General features: G+C 44.8%; 1 protein-coding gene across 1 annotated transcript in view; it reads right to left on the bottom strand.

Annotated features, from left to right (window-relative positions):
* The window catches only part of Runx1t1 (RUNX1 partner transcriptional co-repressor 1), a 144690-nt gene extending 123862 nt beyond the window's left edge, over positions 1 to 20828 (bottom strand). Inside the window, exon 1 of the mRNA XM_038347418.1 lies at positions 20747 to 20828. Coding sequence (XP_038203346.1) covers positions 20747 to 20774 — 28 coding nt within the window. The 5' untranslated portion in view covers positions 20775 to 20828. The remainder of the gene's footprint in view (positions 1 to 20746) is intronic.
* Positions 20829 to 21735: the final 907 nt, after the last annotated feature.

Genomic DNA, 21735 nt, shown 5'->3' with positions numbered 1-21735 from the left:
AAACCTTTATTGGTCATGTGATCTTTCTGTGATCTTCCAGTTGCCATCATGTTCTACCTTTATCAGGCTTGGCCACGTTCTTCCTGCCAGACGCTATGTATAAGAGCCCCATCCCATCTGTATGCTCAGAATTCAGCATGATAGTTCTGACCAATAAAACAGAAGCAAAGGCCCTTCTTCAAACTGACCTGTTAAAATCACACTTCTTCTTTCTGATAGTTACTACTGTACTAATGATAGAATTAGCACCATTACCATCAGTTAACCAATTAAACCGCAGCAGCTATTAGGATGCAGGTAAATACTTCAAAATAACAAAGAAAACAATACTGTTAATGAGTGTATTGTGATTTCTTTTCTCTCCTATAATTTCATCTGTGAAAGACTGTCTCTAGAGCATAAAAGAAGAGAGAAACAATTATTCTCAAAGACTGGTTTCTTCAAATAGAGGCACCTTTTTCAGGCTGGCAACCTTCACTTAAAAGAAAAAGGAGAGTCTGGAAGCTTCTGCACCTGGCACTGATGGTACCTCTGTCGAGATTCTACAACCTCCTGGCTGCAAGCATGGCCTCAACACAGGTATTCTTGGTTATCTCTTCTAACAAAATCCTAAATCTCTCTCCACCCTCATTCCCTTTTGCTTTCTGTCTCAGAAATTTGCAAACGTGGGGTATATTTAAACCCTAAACAGTAACTTTTCCAAAAGTAATAAAAATTCTTGTTGGTATAATTCTCACCAGCAGTCTGTATGCCTTCCCCTATTTACCAGGCTGTTTCTAACTGGTGAGATTTAAAGACCTCCAGGAGAGTGGTAATAAGCCCTGGGACAGTGATGTTGTCTTAAAGCAAGAAATCAGAACTTGTCTGTCCATCATCACACCGTAAAGGGTCATGAGAGGGTGGCCCAGTGAGGTTGCTCCCATCTGGGTGGATCTGTCAGCAGAGAGAAGAGAACTGTTACTCCGCTGGCTTTCTCCTTTGGCATTATATACCTGGGCCCATGGTATGTTACTGTTTATTCCTGCAAGTCTTCCTTCCTCAATTAGCCCTCTCTGAAAAAGAAAGCCCTCACAGATACGCCCAAAAGTCTGCCTCATTAATGCACTAGGCATCTCTTTCATCCAGTCAGGCTGACAGAATTAAGCATCCCAGGGGGTGTTGTACTTTTAGGCACTGTTACAATATACAAGCCAAAATACAGTTGCAATAAATTGAGCATTTAAAGAGAGAACACAATAAAAAAGGGGGGGGGGAGGACCAAGGTGGAAAGAGATGGAGCAAGCAAACAAAAGACATGCTGTTGAAACCAAAGTTTGCTCTTCAGTTTTAGCCATTAAATGTTTCCAGAGAACTTTAAGTAAATAACTTAAGCTCAAAGTGTGAGTTTTTTCACTATATAACAAAGTAGCAAAAGGACCCCAGCTGTTCCATCCATACTCCTACACTGAAGGAGCCTGGAAACCAGCTAAATCTGTCAGGAGAGAAGTCATAGACTAGAAAGCTTCAGCAAAGGCTGAGGAGATGGTAAAGTGGACCTAATCCCTTCCCTCAGAAAGCACCCAAGAGGGCCAGGTACAAATACACAGAGTCACCAGGGCCTTAGAAAAGGCAGAAAGAGAAAGGCCGAGCTTCAACCAGGCACATGCCCCTACTCCCAAAGTCAAGCTGAGCCATTCAGTATTTTCCAAATGAAGGTATGACCATAAAGAGAAGACACATTGGCAGCTTCTAGAAAAGAGGGATTGACAATCCAGTAGTTGGAAAGCCCAGAACAGCAACCACATGACATGTTCATGGTGTGAAGCTCATTCTCGTCAACCTTCCCATGTCCTTTGAGACCATACTATTATGGTCTGGATGAGAACTGCTTCTTAAGGGAAAGAAAGTAACAAAAGCCTTGTGAGCCAGGCCTCCTCTCTGGAGCAGGGGTGGGACAATCACCTTCCTACAATGGGCAACTTCCTGGGCCAGGGAGCCTCAGGCTCACACTGCAGCCCCTTATTCTGCCACAAACCATATACTAAAAGCTTGGCAACTAAACACCTGCTTCTCAGACCAAGAATGCCTGGGCCTCCTTTTATGATAGCAATAATGCTGTCAGCTTCTTGCACATCTGCCGCAACTAGAATTACATGCAATTTTTGAACGTATGCAGCAAGTACATTCATTCTTATGCTCCTTCCCCTTTTCATTTAACAATATATCTAAAAAATTATTCTTTACTAATAACTTAATTTGGCCTTTTAAAACAGAATTGTTTTTGAGTTCAAGGTCACTCTGGTCTACAGAGTTAGTTCCAGGATAGCCAGATATACCCAGAGAGAGAGAGGGACAGACAGACAGAGAGAGAGAGAGAACAAAAAAGGGATTGTTTCATGGTGAAAATTTGTGGGGTATTTTAACTGTGAAAATTAATTTTTATCAAGCATAATTAATAATTAAATAAAAATTCATCAAAAGCCAATTCTGATTCTGATGGATGTGATTAAAGCCCAAAAGTAAAGATAAACAGGGTTTTTAAATATTAAGTGACTTTACAAAAAGCAAAGCAAAGTCTTGGCATGATGTGATATTTTGTAAAGGAAAAAAGGGTTTATTATCTCACACAATGCATATGTATGAAGTATAGTATGTTACAGGTCCCTTTCCACTCAGGATGATCTTAAACATAATTAGAAAAATTCCAAATTTTTGAAATAATTGTGGCACTCATAGGTCCAGTTAGGAAAATGGTATCCCTCTTATAAGACCAATACTGTGGCTTTATCATGTATACTTTTTATTAAAAATACAACCAATTAAAAATTTGAAATACAGCATGATAAAAATATGTATTTCTCGATTTAGTGTACTGGATAAATACAAATATTGAGGAAAGAAACAACAAGGGAAAGTATGTGATATATATAAGCACAGACTGATGATCCAGACCAAATAATAATACTAATATTAATAAAATCCTCAGAAAATACCATAAAACTCCTGTGTTCTATGATCAATAGCCAGTAGCCCTATGGCTGGTGTATTGTGACTACAGAAGAGACATGCTTGCTAAGTTACACTTTACTGACAAGTTACATGACAGCTTTTCAGGCCCTGGCAGCCATGCTGATTGGGAAGAAAAGGCTGGATAAAATTACCGTCCAAATACAATGCACCTTATTGGGATAATTCACGGCAACTTCCTGCATGTCTCAAGCTTTATGAAACAATATGATCTTACAAGTTTTATTCTGGAAGTTCTTCTTCATGGAAAGGGTTTGTGACTGAATTCTTTGAGACGGGCTATGTGTGCCAGGCTCCCAAGAGTGAGCCACCATGTCAGGCTCATACATCGCTTTCATGTTGATGCTGTGTCTTCTGACACAAAAGTCTCTTAAATGGGGAAATTATGCAGAGTGATTTCATAAAAATTGTGTAATGTTTATTACTGTCTTTCAGCATATCAAAAAAAAAAAACTACTCTACCTTTCCGAGGCCTCCATTTTAAAATAAAAACCATGGTTTCACATATGATACTATATTACTTCTACTATCTGCTAATCATAAGACTGTAAAAACATTAATTTCTATTCTAGCAACAATATTTTAGCACATATTTATTCTTGCTTAAAGAAGACTTGAAAAGCATTATTGCAAGAAAATGTATTTGTTCCACTCACAATCCAGAGCACATTAGAGAAGGAGCCAGGTTCGAAGACCTCATGGGAAAACTATTCTTCCTTTGCTCCCCAAACCACAGAGCCTGGAATCTGACGAGTGTCGGTTTCCAAGGATAGTCCCTGTTCCCATCAACAGATGGTCAACGCCTCACCCTGACCTTTCTACTGTCTTGCCACTATGCGAGCTGAAAGAAGTTTTACACATTACCTTGCAACCAAATCTCAATGTTTACAATACATAAACATAAAAACCAGAGGTGGCTTTTGCAGACTGGGAGGGAAGCTAAGGCCTAGAACTCAGCAGGCTGAGCACTTCCTACTCTTCCACTTATCCAGAGGGTATCTCCAGATGGATAGTTCGATCACAACCATCTGGAAGAATTTCAGGGAGCCAAATCCATGAGGAGAGAGACAAGTCCCAAAGAGGTCAGAATAGACCTGTGTAGCCACGTCTACCACTTGGTAGTGCTGTCCCCGACCCCACAGGTAGCTGAAGCCTTGAGAATCCTGTGTGCTTAAGTACCCAAATCACCATGTCTGAGTCTGGGACTCTATGAGTCTGTAGCAGAGCAGGAAGACGCAGAGCGGCTCCAAAGTAATTCCCAAGTTCTGTCACTGGAGAGTTATTCTGCCTGTTACCCTCCCACTCTATGGATTCCCCCTCATGATTCCAAGCTCTGATTATTGTTTTCTTGAAAATGTCTCTTGCATTTCCCATCCTAGTAACCCAATCACAGCCACCCTTCTGCAGTACCTACAATCTAAACTGCTAAAACAAGAAGGTGGAGGCGGAGCTCACTGGGGGAATGCTGGCCTAGTATGCACAAGGCCCTGGATTCAATTCCCAGCCTAGACAGCAAAGCAAAGAGCCACAGTAAATGAACTGGTACAAGCACACTGCTTGGTCTTGGCCTCCAAGCCCTTCCTACCTTCTACTGCATGAAACCCATCACAACAGACCCAACTCCAGAGGGACAGCTTCCATGAGGATCATGACCTCCCTTGGGATATCTTTTTTACTTTATGTTGACTTTAGATTCGCTTCATGGTGGTGCCTATTGTACAAAAGACGTTCAACTAGAAAAAAAAAAACCTCATTTATTATAAAATTTTAACTATTCTGGCTTTACGGTAAGAAAGGGATACAAGACCCCAAACCCAAGCAGGGACCCTCCATGCTACTTCCCAAAGAAGAAGTTACCAATGTCAAATGTTTTATCTGCTGGCCACAAATGTCTTTTGCTCTTACTCTGAACTCTTTACCACAAGGCCTTTAGTGCAGCCATTGGCTAGTGAGTTTCCTACCTCCTCTCCCTCTCTAATCCAGTACTCTAACCTTGTACAGACCAACTGACCAATATCAACAACCAGGTCCTAAAACCTCCTTCCTGTCTCTAGAGAAGCTTAGATGTCAACTTACTAATGACATCCTTATCAACTGGAGGGAGATGGCTTGGCAGCTAAGATCACTTCGTGCTCTTCCAGAGAACCAGAACTTGGTTCCTAATACCCACATCAGGTTTGCTTACAACTACTTGTAACTCCAGCCCGAAGGGATCCAAAACCCCCTTTTGACCTTTGTGGATACACAGACACTTGCACAGAGAGACAGACAAATAGAAAGGCAGACAGACAGACACAAAGAGAGAAAGAGAGAGAGAGAGAGAAAGAGAGAGAGAGAATAAAAATAAACCCCACTTATTGCACCATTTAGTCAGTAATCTGGTATACTTTTGTAACTACCAAAACTGTTCCAAACAGGCTTGCTACTCAGTGGGGCCCACACCCACCACCTGCCTTAGGTATCTTCCTAGCAGCCTGCCTCACACCCGGCACGAATTACCCATTGACTTTAGATTTCTTTGCAGGAATATATGCTTCATTTTTCACTGGTCAGGCTAGAAAGTGTCCCTACCGGGGTTATGCAGCTAGTACGTGATTCCTGAGAGAGCCACTGCGGGTTTCACGGGGCCGCCTCTCTCCTCTCTTGCTGCTCTTCACTTCCATTCTCTCTAGTATCTTCTGCCTACTCCCCTGTGGCCAGCTGAACGCTTAACTCGGACTGCCAATCAATGGACACTCATCACCTTTCTTTTCCCTTTCCACCTTCACTGACCGCCCCCCTCCCCCACCTCTCCCAGCTTAAACCTAAGAATACAAAGTCACCGCCTATATACTGCTAGCCATGAGAGGTCAGATGTGGATCTCCTTTCCAAATAATTCCAGCTAGAATTAAGAACACAAAGGTGAGCAGGTGAGCCAAGAGGGTCTGGGGGAGTATACAGGACAGTCCCTGACACACCCTGGGAGCTACAGAATTCTAACCATTACTTTACGCTGGCACGGGAAAGGATGACCGTGTGGATCTGATAAATGCCCCAGCTCCACTGCTATCTGCCATCCTTCCCTGTTGTGTTTGCTTGTCACAGTGTATATAATATATGTGTGGACTTGGAAAATAAACTAGCAGCCTTTCAGAATCAACCACACCTTCCTCTATCTTGTGACCAGGGAAAGGGATGGAGAACTTCCACATGGACTAACCAACCAGGCAGACTAACAAGCTTCCTAAGACTGCACCTAAAGCACAACTAGCACCAAGTGCCAGTCGGGAAGTCATCTGAATATTCTCCGCAGGATGCCATCTCCCTGGCATCATTATTGGTGCAGGTCCTCTTGGGGATCACCATCTGTCTACGTGTCTACAGCATTAGGATCCAGTCCTCGTCAGTGTTACTAGGTAAAGTCCTCTAACAGGTCCAGCAAGAGAGTCCTACCAAAGACAGCTCACGACTGCCTCCACCTGGCCACGCAGCTCTCCTTCCTTTCCTTCTTCAACTTCTTTGCAATCTCCCTTGATATCTCTTGGGAATATTTTATCTAATACATCTTAGATACTATACAACCCAATGAACGCAAGCTGTAATGAAGAACTCTCTGAGTCTCTACTTATAAACATTTTCCTTTATGGCAAAGAATTTCCATTTAGCTTCACACTGAACTTTGAACATGAGTTAAAAAAGATATTCTGTGACCTATGAGGTAAGAGTGATTCCCATGGCTTCCATCTCTAATGAAGATTGAAAATTGGCACTATTCTCAAGCCCCGACAGCCAAAGAACTCCTTAGCAAATAGCAAAAGTTTCCTGGATGACAATAAAGTGCTCATCTTGATCAAACCAAACACATGAAATCACTCCTACTTGTCAAAGAAATCCAGCCCTGCTTCATGGAGCGATTTCAGAAATTGGGAAACTGAAGACAAACTTCTAGTGTCTGTACGTTAGTCTCTGTTGATTTTACAAACAAGAAACAAAGACAAAGCCAAGGTGCTGATGGAAACAACTGAATTTTTAAATATTGGTCAAGATCTCAGGTTTCTTTTAAGTCTTGATTTTGGTCACATATCAATGAAGTGCTTGCTCATTTAAATGAGCTGTTATCAATTATGGCCCACAATGCTATTTAAAGAGGGTGTGCTCTACATCTCCCAGGTGACTTCAGACTTTGCAACTATGGGTGACAGTGAATGTTCACTAACGACACCCAATCTCCACTCCTTCCCCTTCTCTCCCACAGCCTGGCACGAGGCCACGGTCTTGCCCAGCGACTCTGAAGGAATAGCATAAAACCTATTTCCCTTTAACAGAAATCCCTTCTTACAGCATAAACAGATCCATTCTCCCATCACTGTCCCTGAAAAACATGAGCAGTGGCTAACACTTCACACAGTCACCTAAGGTTCAGGATGGCTCTTCCCCGTGCCTTTTCTCCTCATACAGAGGGGTGGAGACCCAGTAAAGCCCTACTGTAACCTAGCAACATGAAGATAAACATTGTCACCCAAACTCATTGTCAACAATACACACTATGCTTGTAAAAAATCCCCAAGTCTATTCCTGTTATCTATTAGACATTCACATAGGAGACACTCTCATCTTGCCTCTGAGGAATTCACCTGAAAACTGAGAGATAACTTAAGCTACTAAGGAAGCCGGTGAGTGAATCGGAAGAGCATTACACTTTACCTCCTGGGACAGTACATATCCATACCAGGCCTTCTTTCTATAATATGGAGCCATAGCCCATGCATCCAGTTACAATATAAACTTCTCTAGAGTAAGAGATGCTACAAAATCATTTTCTCCTAGCTGGGTGTGGCATATACCTGTAGCCAATCCCAAGTCTTAAGAAGCTAAGGCAGCAAGAACTGAGTTGCAGGCCAACCTAGGCTACATATACATCAGCCTGAGCTCCAGAGAGGGCTGTCTTACCCAGAAAACAACAACAAAGAGCAAGTCCCCCTTCCTCTCAACTATCAGATAAAAAGAAAAAATCTTAAGACGACAGAACAAGAGATCAAGATATGTAACAGTCTACTGGTGTGGGAAAAGCCTGGGGACACTGGGTAAAAATCTGTCCCAGGATGCTAGATGAATCAGAAAAGGGACTGGATCATCAGTTTATGGGCTCAGTGCAGGATGAACTCCTCAGGGGCAGATGACTGACATCAGACTTAGGAAGATGGAGATAGACACACTGATACATGTTAGGCAGGATCCAGGGATATGCTAGCCCAGCTGCCCCTGCAGAGTGTGACTCAAAGGTGGATTAAGTAAAGACACAGGGATTCAGAGACTAAGTCCTAAGTATGAGAACTCAGGCACAAAGTAGGTCAGTTTGGGGAAGACAAGAAACCTCAGTTTTAAACATTGTTAAAGCTGAGCATAGTCCAGTATGCCTTTAATCTAAACGCACGGGAAGCAGAGGCAGGCAAATCTCTGAATTCAAGACCAGCCTGGTCTACAGAGTGAGTTCCAGAACAGCCAGGGATACATAGTGAGACCCTGACTAAGAAAACACTAAATAAATAATTAGGTAATTAAAGTCAGTAAAATTTTGGTCAAATGTAAAGCCAGGATAGCAGCTGTGGGTAGCCTGAGCCATGGGTTGGAGTTCCTGGACAGGAAGAGAGTGAGTGAGATGTCAATTCCTCATTCCCTTCAAGACTATGATGAAAACATATGTGAAGTTAGGACCAAGATCACAGCAAGCGTTCTCCCAAGATAACTGTTTGGTAGTCCTGGGAACCCCAGAGCACACTCGGAAGTTGTCTTTACCCCCGGTATTAGAAGAGGAACTAGACCCGCCCATCACTTTCCCCAAGGCACTGACAGTGTTTGGAGGGGGAGACCCACTGGGAACTTACATTCCTGTCCTTTACATTCCTCTTGCACAGCATGGACACTCTAAAACGCCTTCTCTGTTCACACTAGCAGTGATTTGTCTTGAGACTATGGTCAATACAACACCTACAGAAACTAAGGACTGTCGTTCCTTCATGAGCTATAAGCTATAATACACAAGATGTCATAAGTTGAAACTACAATGTAGGTATGCCACATCCAGTCTATGTGACGCCAGGGGTACATCTAGGTGCACTGTGGAGCTTTACCAGGGGTTCTGATATAAGAGACTGGACATTACACCGTAATTCTGTCTCTCCTGGGGCACATAAAATATGACGGCTTCAGCACTGACCATCCTAAGGGATGGGGCTGTGTTTGTGAATAGGTTTTTTGAATGATATGTAATTTAGCTTCCTCTCTCTCTCCCTCTCTCTGTCTCTGTCTCCCCCCACCCCTCTTTCTCTCTCTCTGGGGAGAGGGTTTGTGAGACAGTTACCTGTAGCTCAGGCTAGCCTCAAACTATGTAGCCCAGGATGACTTTGAACTCTAAGTCCTTCTTCCCCCTCCCAAGTGCTGAGATTATAGGTGTAAGCCACCATGGCTCCAGCTCTTTCCTTGAAAGTGGCAAAATACATGCACCAAAGAATACACCCAGACGATACCAAACTTACTTAATGACATGCCAGAATGCCAGAGTACTGGACTGTTCATTGTGTTTTGGGTTGGAAATAATTCTCCTTAAGCGCAGTATTGTTTGTCTGATTGCCTACGCGCAATCGTTTATCCAATAACACATCCAATTTTCTTCTTCATCCACTTCTCATTGAGAAATGATGTCGCAAGAGAAATACTACATTTATAAACCAACACGTTCATGTGTCTTTTTTCCTTTCTCCTTCCCTGAACTGTTCTGAGTTTACCTGGGAAGAATTGTCTCTACCAACTCAAGTGTGAAGCCACAAGCTCCACAGCTAATTGAGCCTGGGCAGTGATCAGGTCTCACCCTGGACAAATGATTTTAGCCACAAGTCAAACCAAGTGCAATCAAGGATTGAATCAATAGCCAACCTATGTACATATCTGCTTACTACAGTGCATTTCTGTGCCTGTATTCCATGTAAAGTCACCAGTCACATTCTTAATATATGGATGAAGAATTTTTCATAATGATTATTTTAAATACATTCTGGAGGTTTTTTTAATTAATACTAGATGAGTTAAAGAACACTTCTTTCCTAGAAATGTCACCAGTAAAATGCATCCAATTTTTCCTCTAATGTGGTCCATAAAACTTATTTGATTAGCAGTACTATAGAGGCCAAAGCCTTTGTATGCAGGCACTCAAGCATAATTTAATCATTTTATTTAAGCATGAAAAAAAAAAGTATTTGAAAGCCCTGGTAGGTAAAATATCCCTGATTAGTTTAAACTTACATTTGAAGGTGTATTAAAGGTGAAAACATTACAGACTGCTCAGTGTGCAGCGAAATCACGTTAACTGTCTCACAGGAGTTGCCAGCCAGTTAAAAACTGCAGCGTTCGAGAACGTGAGGGAGAATATCTCATTTTTAATAAACATTTTACAAGCTTATTTAAAGATAAATTTCATTTTGTGCATTGCCTCTTTAGAGTAGCAGGACTTTCACCTATGGAAACCTCTTTTTCTAGCCAAACAGGATGAGTCGCTAATTGCTAACACCATTTATCTGCTGAGGGAAAGGCAGAGCAAATGGAAGTGCAGCTAGGCAGGGGACTGTCAGAATAGAAAATTGTTTTTTATTTATTTATTTATTTATTTATTTTTGTTTTGTTTTTAAATAACCCACTCACATTAACAAAAGGCTGCAGTGGCTTCCAAATTATAGGTTGTTATTTTTAGTGGAAGTAGCTCAATATTCATATCGGAGCAGATGCAGCAGTTCACCAAAACGGCTCTTCAAATCCTGCACAAATTGAAAACAGGGAAACTGATTGCATTTTCTCTTATCACTTTCCTTTTCTGAACTGACACTTTTAGCCTTCTGGAAATTTACACATGGCTTTCATCTCCGCAGCACCTGCTGATCCAATGGAAACCTAACATTTTCATGGAAATGGCCTAAAAGACAGCTCTGTTCTAAAACACTGCGAAGGGCATGGGTTCCCTACTTGAGGGCAGCAGTCACTGTGTGCTGTGCGTAAGTCGTGGTCACCCGGCTTTTTCAAAACTATGCACAGTCTCTGTGACTTCATCCCATATCTACTTTTGCTATGGTTCAAATTTCTTGTACTCAGTGTCTACCTAATACTTAATTTGATTGTGTATTATGTGCATGGTGTGTAAAATGCAAAGTGTGTAAATGCCAGATGACATAAGAAGGCAGCAAATTATATTTTGTCAACATCTGCTTGGAATATATATATATATATATATATATATATATATATATATATATATTCATATCACTGTCTATGCACACGCCTGAGCCTGAGGGAGTCACATCCCAGCCGTTTCCTGTTTCACCCACCAAAAGAAACTGCGGGAGAAGTCAGAGTCAGGCCCTGTGTCTGGAGAAAGTGTAAACGGTGCTTTTCTAAGACGCAGACTTAGCTGCGAACCCTGGACTGGAACACAATGGCTATCACCCAATCACAAGCTGGTCATTACTGTAATTATTTCCAGGGAGGGTAAATGGGAATCTTGTAAAATATCCAAGATTGCTGACTAGCTTGCTTCCCCAGATGTTCAAATAAACATACATTTCTACATCATATTCAATTCTTGGGAAATGACTGATATTCCCAAGACATGTTATCTGACAGTTCCTTAAAATGCTCTGCTCCTTCTGAGGGAGGGCAGGTAACCTGAAGGCAGAGAGGACAGGCAGTAATCTATGTGCCACTCTGACCAGTTGGTCTGTGCGTTTCAATGTTTTGCCATGCTCACTGAGGCAACAGTAAACCTGAAATGTCAATATGTTTAGTCAATGGAAGTAAAATAATGGGACTTATTGTCTTCCCCGATCGATCTGCCACTGTCAACAAGGAAACATGCCCCTCTGGCTTTAAACAAATTTTAATTAGGCTTTTAGTTACTAGCTCATATCTAGGTACCTATGAAAACACCTATCTCACCTGTGTGTATGAGGCAAAAGCAATCATTTTGCCTACTTTTATTCATTTTTTTAAAAACCTTCTAAAGTTTACATGATTTTTTTAAAATGTAATTCATGAGTCAAGTGACAATTTTCTTCTTCTCTCCCCCCCACACTGATTTCAAGCAAAAGATGTCATGATTCAAATACAAAATATGATCTCTCTGTTACACCTAGAGTGATGCCCAACCTTCCAGCCAGAGCTGCACCACAATCTACCATCCTCCTCCTTCCATACTAAAAGTGGTCTCCAAAGGCTTTTCACACCCCTTCCAGGACCAAAGCATCAATTCATCACCTGCTCAAAACAAGCCACTCGAAACCAAATACAGATGAACCATCCCCAAAGCCCCTACCCTTCCCTCACTACATCAACCCTAAGGAGAAAAGGTGAGACAGCACCTTCAAAATAAGGCAGGTGCAGAAGTCTGGAAAAGCAAGCATGCATAGGGAATAAAACATTGTAAGTCGTTCAAATCGCACCTAAGTTCCTTAGTCCTTCCTCCTTTTACCAAGAGAGACCCTGTCACCTCAAAATCAAAATAAAATAGAGCTAATCAAGTTGGTAAGAGTTCTTCCTCTCTCTTCTACATCTGAGGGTTCCATCGTCGGATCAACAAATAATCTATTGTTCCCCCTTTATCGAGGCTCTTTAAACCTATTCAGGCTGGCAACACTAAACCCAATTAAAGATAAGGCCCTCCGTAATCTCACCTCCGTGAGTCCCCCGTCTTGATAGCTGAGGTGATGGGAGATAGCTTGGAGGCCAGGGCCGCTGCCTCCTCCTCACCCCCGCACAACAAAAGGCAGATCCTCTCCCTCTCCCTCAGTAATCTTTAAATGTAAATTCCCTCTGGCAGCTAAGAGGAGCGCCCGATAACAGGTTACATCTTCACTTCCCTGGCTCTTATCTGCTCCAGATCGTTGGGGGGCCGCCCCCACGCCGCGCCCCGCCCCGCCGCCCCCAGCCCGGCCGCGGAGATTACCTTCCGGCGGCGAGCGCGCGAGGCGGCCGGCCGCGCGGCCCCCACACCGCCGCTTTGTATTCATTAAACACACATCGGAGCTTATCAGAAGTAAAGGGCTGGTCGGGATGGCACATTGTGTGTGAGTGAGTGTGTGCGCGCGGGAGGGAGAGGAGAAGAGCCAACGTGCATCAGGGTGATTACAATATCAGCAGGGCCCAGATGGAGGCAGGAAAATAAACAGAGGGTGCGTGCGAGACGGAGGGGAGCGGGAGGAAAAGTGGGAGAGAGAGAGAGGAGGGAGAGAGAGAGAGAGAGAGAGAGAGAGAGAGAGAGAGAGAGAGAGAGAGAGAGAGAGAGAGAGAGAGAGAGAGAGAGAGAGAGAGAGATATGCTGGCAGGAGGGGAGACAGGGAAGGGATTCAGGGGCGGGGACCGGCCTGGGATGGGGTCGGAGCGTGAGGACAGCTACCCAAGGAGGCTGGAAGGTGGTGGCAATCAGGGCTGCCGGGTAACCCGCGCCCCCAAATCAGCCCCACCTCCCAAATATTTGGATTTGCCAGCCCTGTGGCTCCACTAACATTAGAGGTCTGTCAAGGTCAACGGGATCAAGAGCTCTCTGGGTGGTTTTGACAGGGACACCTTCACCACCTCACTTCTATCCAAAGACAATCTGCAAAACAAATCTACTATGCCCATACAACAGTTTTGCAGTCTGCCAGGACGAGGTCCTGTGGGAGCTTCCTCTGTTGACCCTCAGATACTAAAACCCAACCCCCACTCACCCCCAACACACGGAGATACAGGGAGATACAAAAAGAGTCTCCCCACCACCACCACTACCCCGCCCCCCGACACACACACACACACACACACACACACACCTCCCCTTTAAAGCTTTGAGTGCGTCCAGGCTGAAGATTCAGGGCAGCCAGCATCGTTGTGATAAGGAGGATCACTTGTGATTGGTGGCTACAGGTGACCCAGACACCTGCTCCACCTCCAGAAGTCCGGTTGGGTAGAAGCTTCCTTCTGTGTACCTCTGAGAGTCTGGGAGGTGGGAATCCGAAATTGAGGCAATCAATCTTGGCTTGAGCTGCCTTACAGTTCTTTACCCACCCAGAGCCTGAGAATCAATCAGAACAAGCAAGGGCCGGTGCTCTGTCAGCCGACCAGAGTTCACCCTCCTCGGCCCCAGCAGGGTCGAGGGGGGGGGGGAGATACACCTGAGTAGTCCCTAGGGAGCCCCTTTTCACTTTTAAATGCACCCATCAGACAATCTGAACGCCTGATCAGATCCTTAATGGAAGGCGGACGCCGCAGCAAAGGAGGTCTTTTCATTGGGGGAGGGGGAAGTGCTGGGCTGTGGTGTGTTTCTAGGCGCTGAAGCTTGGTTAAGCCTTTCCTGCACTATGGAGAGCGAGATCAATAAACCACACACTGGCATGGCCCACACTGCAGCCACAACTGCTGGGCAACATGGGGCCATCAGATAGCCTGTACAAGGGAAGTCATTGGAAGGTAACATCCCGTGGCTAAGAGCTTGAGACAGAAGAGGAAGAGACAGACTTTAGCAGGGGCTTTGTTTCATCAAGTGCTTTCCAGATCACTTAGCTTAGAACAACAAAACTGGTCTTCTCTGAAAAGGACGCCCTCCACACAGACGCACGCTCATGACCCCAGCCCAAGGAAAGAATCAAGGGAAATTCGGTAGGTAACACCAAGAAAGCTGAGCAGCATAGTGGGGGAGGGGATGTGTGAAAATCTCCTCATAGAATGAATGCCAGATAAAAGGGGTGCTGCTACAATCCCCCAGTAATCCAATAATGCTGAAAGCCTCTCAGTATCACTGCACAAGAACCAGGTACTATTTCTCCATAAATCTTCAGAAAGGGACCAGGTTCAGGAGTTAGGGAAGGGTGCTGGGGCAGGAAGTAAACCACTTGGCAGTGAGCTCTGCACGGGTGGAAATCTGTCATCCCTGCATGTTTTCAAGTGAATAACAGATCTCCAGAATATCCCTTTAGCTCTTGTAAAAGGTGTCCTTTCACCTCTTCTCTCCCCGTGATAGAAAGCTGCATTCCCAGAAGCCAGCAGCAGCTTCTGTAGTTAGATCAGTCTGGGCACAGGCTGTGTAGAAACACCTTCGAATCCAATGCTCAAACTCAGGGAAGGGGGGGGAGATACAACATACAGATGCTCACTGACCCCCCCCCCATTACATTCTCTGTTACAATGTGCTAACAAAGATGCACTTGGTGCATATACACAGAAATGTCATAGTGAAACCCATTATCTGGTGCAATTAATACATACATACAAATGAAAAAAGTTGATACCACCTTTAACCTTAGAACAGACACGTATTTCTCTAAAAGGTATTCCAAAGACTAGGCACAAGGAAAACAACAGAGCAGCTAATGCACTGATGTTTTTGTTTTGTGAAAGTACAGTATCACTATTCTGTGTGCTGACTTCTGGCTCCACTCTGCTTCCAAACCTTTCAATTAAACACACATGCACAAGTGTGTGTGTGCACGCGCGCGCGCGCACGCGTACACACACACACACACACAGAAACATACACACACAAGCTCAGCATGGCGACCTCCCCCCTCCCCTGTAATCTCAACATTCAACACACTGATGCAGGAGCATCACTGTGAGTTCCAGGCCAGCCTGAGCTCTAGAGTAAATTCTAGGCCAGCCTGGGCTACAGAATGAGATCTCGTCTCAAGAAAATCAAAATAAAAACCAAAGCAATATAGTAATCAGGAATTATTATCATGGGCTGAGTAACCACCAGAAAGTGGCACCTATAATTACAGACAACTTAGCAGCCAAGCTGGATCAAAATGTTAATTTCAATGAGTTCTTTTCTTAATAATAGGTTACCTTCTTGTAAAAGCAAAGAGTCCATCTGCCCCAGGCAGATAAGTTTTGAAACATTAATTCAGATAAAAATCTAGCATTTTCTTTCTTTCTTTGAGTATGTGAAGTCTAGTGTGCTATAATGTGAGAATTCCAACATATGACCATTATGGCATAATATCTCATTGCTCAGCTTGTCATTATTTCATTTGTAATTCTTATGTTAATTATGTTCATAATTACTATAAACAGATGTGGTAGGCATTCGTGTGACCTTCCATTGAAGGATGCATTCCTCAGTCATTTCGCTTTAATTTCTCATGGATGTGAAGCTGAAAATGCAGAAAAGGGGGGAAAAAAAGCTTTCTAATTTTTTTCTTTTTTTAAAAAAAACTCTTTCCATGCATAAGTTAACCCAAGACCTCCCTTCATCTGCAATTCAGAATATGGAAACATTTCTGGTGTCTAAGCTCCTTTCCTTCACATTTCTAAGCTGCTGAGCCCACTGGTGCTCACTAACTGGTAACTATGGGTGCCAGACAAAGGCCTCCACCCATGTCCGAGTTGCTGTCTTTTTTTTTTTAATATCAAAGGTTAATGCAGCAGAATTATGCTCCAGAACCAAGTGCCTGGCAGCGATTTCTTTACTCATAACTCGGCCATTCTCCTCTTTACATAAAACACATTTACAGTAAAATCAGTATGGATTTTATTAGCTGAAAACCTCCTTGAATTTCATTTCTTTTGGCCTTAATCTATAATTAGTGGGGACAGACAGGTGCAACCCCTTCTCTTCTACAGATGGCTACTGGAAATGGTGCAGAGGGGCTCCTTCTGTTTAGACAGCGCAGAGATAACCCACTCTGTCTTATCGCTTACAATTACCTCCATTAAACTGAACTAATGTTTGCTTTAATAAAATGTTCACTGTTCTTTAAACATTATTTAGGAACTCTTATATTAATGGCTGTAAAAAGGTGAACTTGGAAGGTGTCTCTGTAGGTAATAATAGTAGCTTTACTCTGGGTAAAATGTCCCTTTGATGGACAATAGTCTGGGGTTCACAAAGGTTTCTGTAGTAGGTTTAATATTTATTGGTTGGTTTATACAAAGGGAGTCAAATACAATTTTGTAGAGGTCATATAGGTAACAACTACAATTTAACAAGCAAAATGAGTGGAAACAGTACACCCCCCCCCCATAGTTTAGAAGTTTGAAATGTTTGTCTATGGTCTTGGGGACTTTGAGTTGGTACTGAAGTCCATAACTATTAAAATGCTGGATTGTTGTCAACCGATACTCCTGTTAGCCTAACTGTATGCATGCACTCAACTTTTAGCAGATTGTTCTCAAAGCCTTCTTCCAAAGCACACTTAAAAATTTTAACTGAATCTAAATGACTTTTGTAAGCTCATGGATTCAATGACCCCACCTCATAATAAATAACCTTACAAATCAAAAACTCAATTTGTCCTGCTTTTGCTATCAATAATGACCAAAGATCACTACATGATGAATAAGGTATCCATATAATAAAGAACCTTTAGACGGCCAAACATCAACAAATAAATAGCCTTTCGCACTTACATAACTTACAGTAATAGACTCCAGCAAAAATGCAACTGACTTGGGTTTTTTCACATGCAAATTGTGCAGGTGCCCATTTTTCAGACTGCTTTGCTATGGAGGGCTATGTTGCCTGCATAAAACCTCAATGAAGAAGGCTTTGCATTCAGGGCCTGTCAGCTGATGTTCATATCAAAGAAGTGAGAAACAGGATTTGACAGTGAAGAATGCCCTAAACTGACAACCACTGACCAGCATTCTTAATAGAAGCATTGCTTTCTCGTGATCCCCTTTCAATGTTTTAAAAAAAGAAGGGGGTGGGGGGATAAGCCTCTATTTTACAATAAAATAAATTATAACGGCTCCTGACATTTGTGAGGGTCTTTACAATTTTTAGAGTTTACCCAAAAATATTTAGGCTAACACCTCGATGGGAAATCTCATTGCTGATGCTAACATCAAGGGCAATGCTTAAGTAGGATTGGGTAAGTATTACAAAGCTGTAGTACAGAGCTCAGAGCTTGCTGTCCTGCTATTTCCAGGAACTTGCCATTTAATAGTGTAGCTTCCACTGTGCTGAAGGCAGAATCCTTCTTATTAGGAAGGTCCTTTCAGGGACCATTTAAAAAACCGAGTCTTTATTAGCAGGTCCTGGTGGTGAAACAGACCTAGTCAACAAAGAAAAATATCATCTCAGAGGCTTCTGGTCCGCTTGGAGTTGTCCAAATACTGGAGAAAAAAAAATCCAGGTGCTCTCAGTGCTGCTTTTATCAGATGAGAACCAGACACCGACAAAATCGCAGGCAGAAATTCTCCCACACAATACCTAGTTTTTCAAATAAAGGGGATGCCATCTACACAGTTTGTAATTAATGGTTAAACAAATGTATTTAATATGAAGTTCATGAAGTTCTTCTCTAAGCATGGGCTTAGCTAAAACCCAAATTTCTATGTACCCAGAATGATTCCTTGGTGATGTTGTTGGGATTCTGTCTTTTAAAGAATCAATTAATAAAACATCACATGCAAAATGCAGTATAATAAGGGAACAGTGTGGCTTTCGGAATACCTATTCTGGCTGGAAAATTAAATAAACAAAAACAACGTGGATCAAACTAAGATTCTAGTTAACAGCATATGAGACTCTTGCAGCTCTTTAAAAAACAATAGGAAAAAGAAAATGAAACCACGTAACCCATCTTTCTTCGTTGACAGCCACCACAGTGCTAAAACTAGACAGCACTTTAAGAATTAATATGGGAGAAATAAGTAGCAGTGGGATGCTTTTTTGCTTAGACACATCACAACTGACATAAACACGAAAACCGAGGCTCTGAAGGCTTAAGAAACAATAGTGTGTCCTTTCTAAGGAATTGGTGAGCAGGGAAGCTGGACACTTACGTGGTCAAGGCAGAGTGCTACCATAAGCTAAAAGGAGGCCCCTAACGTTAACAAACCGTTCATCACAGAGAAGCTGCTCGATTTGTATTCTGGGGAGTGTGGACTCCCTGGGCATAGACCCAGATCTATGTAAAGGAGGGGAATGATAATAAGAGCCACTGAGTGCACTAAAAAAAAAACAAAAAAACGGTACAGATGTGGAAGAGGAGACTGGGGTGGGGAATATCTTGTAAAACACATTTTAGTTCGCACAGAAGGTATAAAGAATGCTTTGGTCAGCAACCCGACCTTTATCGGGAGATAAATCAATTTGCAGCAGCTGTGGACAGCCATTTATATACAGGCCCTGGGCAGATTAATTAAGGGAAGCGAAGTTAAAAATTCAAGAGGGCTCAGAGTTACATTAAGCACATGAAGTTGGTCTGGAGTGGCCTCTCCAGCTCCCCTGGTCTTCACTCCTTGGCTTTGGGGCTCTTCCCAGAGAATACTAGATAATTCCTTTCAACCTTCTGTCTGTGCCTTTTCCCAGGAAGCACCAGTCACTCTGGGGCACGCTGGGATTTGTGGTGCCCAGTTCTGAAGGAAAGCCAAATACAAACGATTTCTGCTCTACCCTTTGCAAGGGGCTAGGAAGGCCGAGGGCTCCAAGGCTCTGGCCAAATCCTCCTAGCTCTAACAGCCTAGGGGGAAGAGGGGGAGGGAAAGCGACTATTTTTAGTAACAGTCCTGGTTCACATCCTACTGCCAGGAATCAAAACACTCAAAACTTTTCCAAAGCTTAACTGACCTTGCAAAAAAACAAAGAAAGAAGAAAGAAAAAAAAAAAAAAAAACAGTTTCAAAAGCCGGGCTTAAGTGTCTTATGCCGACCTAACCGTATTTGCTTAAATCACCCCAGGCAGGCTAAGGTTCACCCGGGGAGCGGGCGTAGACATGCCAACCAACCTGGACCTTCTAGATTCGTCTTGATGGTAAACTGCGGGTCCCAGGAATCCACTAGCCCCAGGAACTTTCCTTGAGGGATTTCTGCAAAACGTAATATATTCTCCCGCTAAAGCTCGGGTCTGGATTCCGCCCGGCGAGAGCTACGGAGCACTACGTTCTGCTCTGAGCTCAGAACAGGCGGGCGTAACCGGGTCGGGACTGCGAAGGAAACATCCCGGAGGGTCAGGGTGCCTGGGCCAGCGGTCCACTGAAGTACCGCAGAGGCGATGCTGCCAGGTGTCCCCGGCTGCGAAGCTCAGGACTTGCCTTCGGCAAGAGACTTGGCTCCGAGAAGCTGCCTGCGCGTCCTTTTCGGGGTTTCCCATCAAAGCACCCCCGGATACCCAAGGATAAGGAGAAAGTTGTCAGGCGGGGGAACACAGAGCCGGGATGCAGCTAAGAGGATCCCTACCCAAGTGGCAGTCCGGTACCAAGTCAGGATTCTTCGTCTTGCTCCTAGAACTAAGGTGCCCACCATGAGAACCAGCCTTTCGTTTCCAGTTTTAAAAATCCCACGGTGCGGGTGTGGAGCCACCTGCCAAACATACCGTGGGCACCTAGTCCAGTTGTTTAGTCGAAGGAGACATGCTCATCTTTCTAATCTCCTTTGATGAAAAATAAAATAAAAAAAGAATGCAGGATTTTTTTTAAAAAAAAATCTTAATGTTTGAAAAAATGACAGAAAGAAAAAGAAATAAAAAGAGGGGAAATTCTGTCTTGGTTTGTCCGTGAAGTTCAGTGTCATCGCAGACTCCAGAAACCGCGATGCTCTCCTTTGCCCTGCTACGCAGTCCTACTCTAGTTGAGCGTCAAGTTCAGTCCCGAGCCAGCTTCTCGGTCGAATTAATCCAAAGGAAGCTGACGATCATCGCAATGGTAATTAACAGTTCCAGCCCGAGGCCGGTCCCCGCCACCCGCTCGCCGGCTCTCCCGCTCGCCCGCCCGCCGACCCAGCCCGCCCGCCGGAGGCACTTACACTGCACAGGGCCGGAGAGTCCCACCATCCGCCGCGGGCTCCCAGCTGCAAATAAAACTTCCTGCGGTCGGGGGCGGCCCGCGGGGCCAGAGGACCAGGGCGCGGCGTGGCTCCCCTCGCGAGGCCAGAGTGTCCGCGGCCACTCGCCCACGCGCGCTCCCCCAGAGGCCGCCTGCTCTTTGCCGAGCACCCGCGGCCGCGGCGCACAGCGAGCAGCGGGGCGACGAGCCCGGGGTGGCGGACGCCAGCCAGACGCAGCCTGCGACTCGGAGCCCGGCGCGCGCCGAGATCAGCTCCCCTCCTCCCGCCTCGCTCCCTCCCTCCCTCCGCTCGCTCGCTCGCTCTCTTGCTAGCTCGCTCCTCTGTTGTTGCTGCTGTGGCAGACAAATGTGATGTGGGGCGCAGGGGATTGCCGCTGTCACAGGCGGCGTCTGCGTCCGCTTCGCCCGCCCTCGCTCGCTCTCGAGGAAGGCGACTGCATTTATCTGCAGGGCGTCCGGGCGTCCGCCGGGGAGCAGGAGCGCCGCGCGCAGCGCACAGCGCCCACAGCGCCCACAGCGCCCGCACCAGGCCGGCTGCGGCGCGCACCCGCACCCGCACCCGGGGGCGCCGTGGCCGCTCGGGAGGGAGGCGGCGGCGCGGCCGCGACCAGGTGCGGGGGGTGGGGGGGTGGCTGGGAGGGGTGGAGGTGGGAGACATCTGTGTCGTGCGGGGGTCACGGAGGTCAAGTATATGTTAACAATGGGCAGACCCGGCTCGCAGGGGTGCGCTGGCGGGCCGGAGGCATGGCTCCCGGCCTCGCCCTCTCTGGTCCAGGCTGGACGTGGGACTGGCTCCCTGAGGATGCTTTCCCTGGCTCGGGATGTGTTGGTGGCCCCAGTGCCCTGCAGTAACCCAAGGCGACCACTTTCCCTGGCCATCTGGAGCGCTCCTAGCTGCCCTGTCTGTGTCTCATCACTGGCTGCAGAGACAGCTCAGCTAGAAATCAA

Source organism: Arvicola amphibius, chromosome 11, assembly GCF_903992535.2.
Source record: "Arvicola amphibius chromosome 11, mArvAmp1.2, whole genome shotgun sequence".
NCBI lineage: Eukaryota > Metazoa > Chordata > Mammalia > Rodentia > Cricetidae > Arvicola > Arvicola amphibius.
Note: the sequence above shows the minus strand (reverse complement) of the source record. Positions and strands in the feature narration are given on the sequence as shown.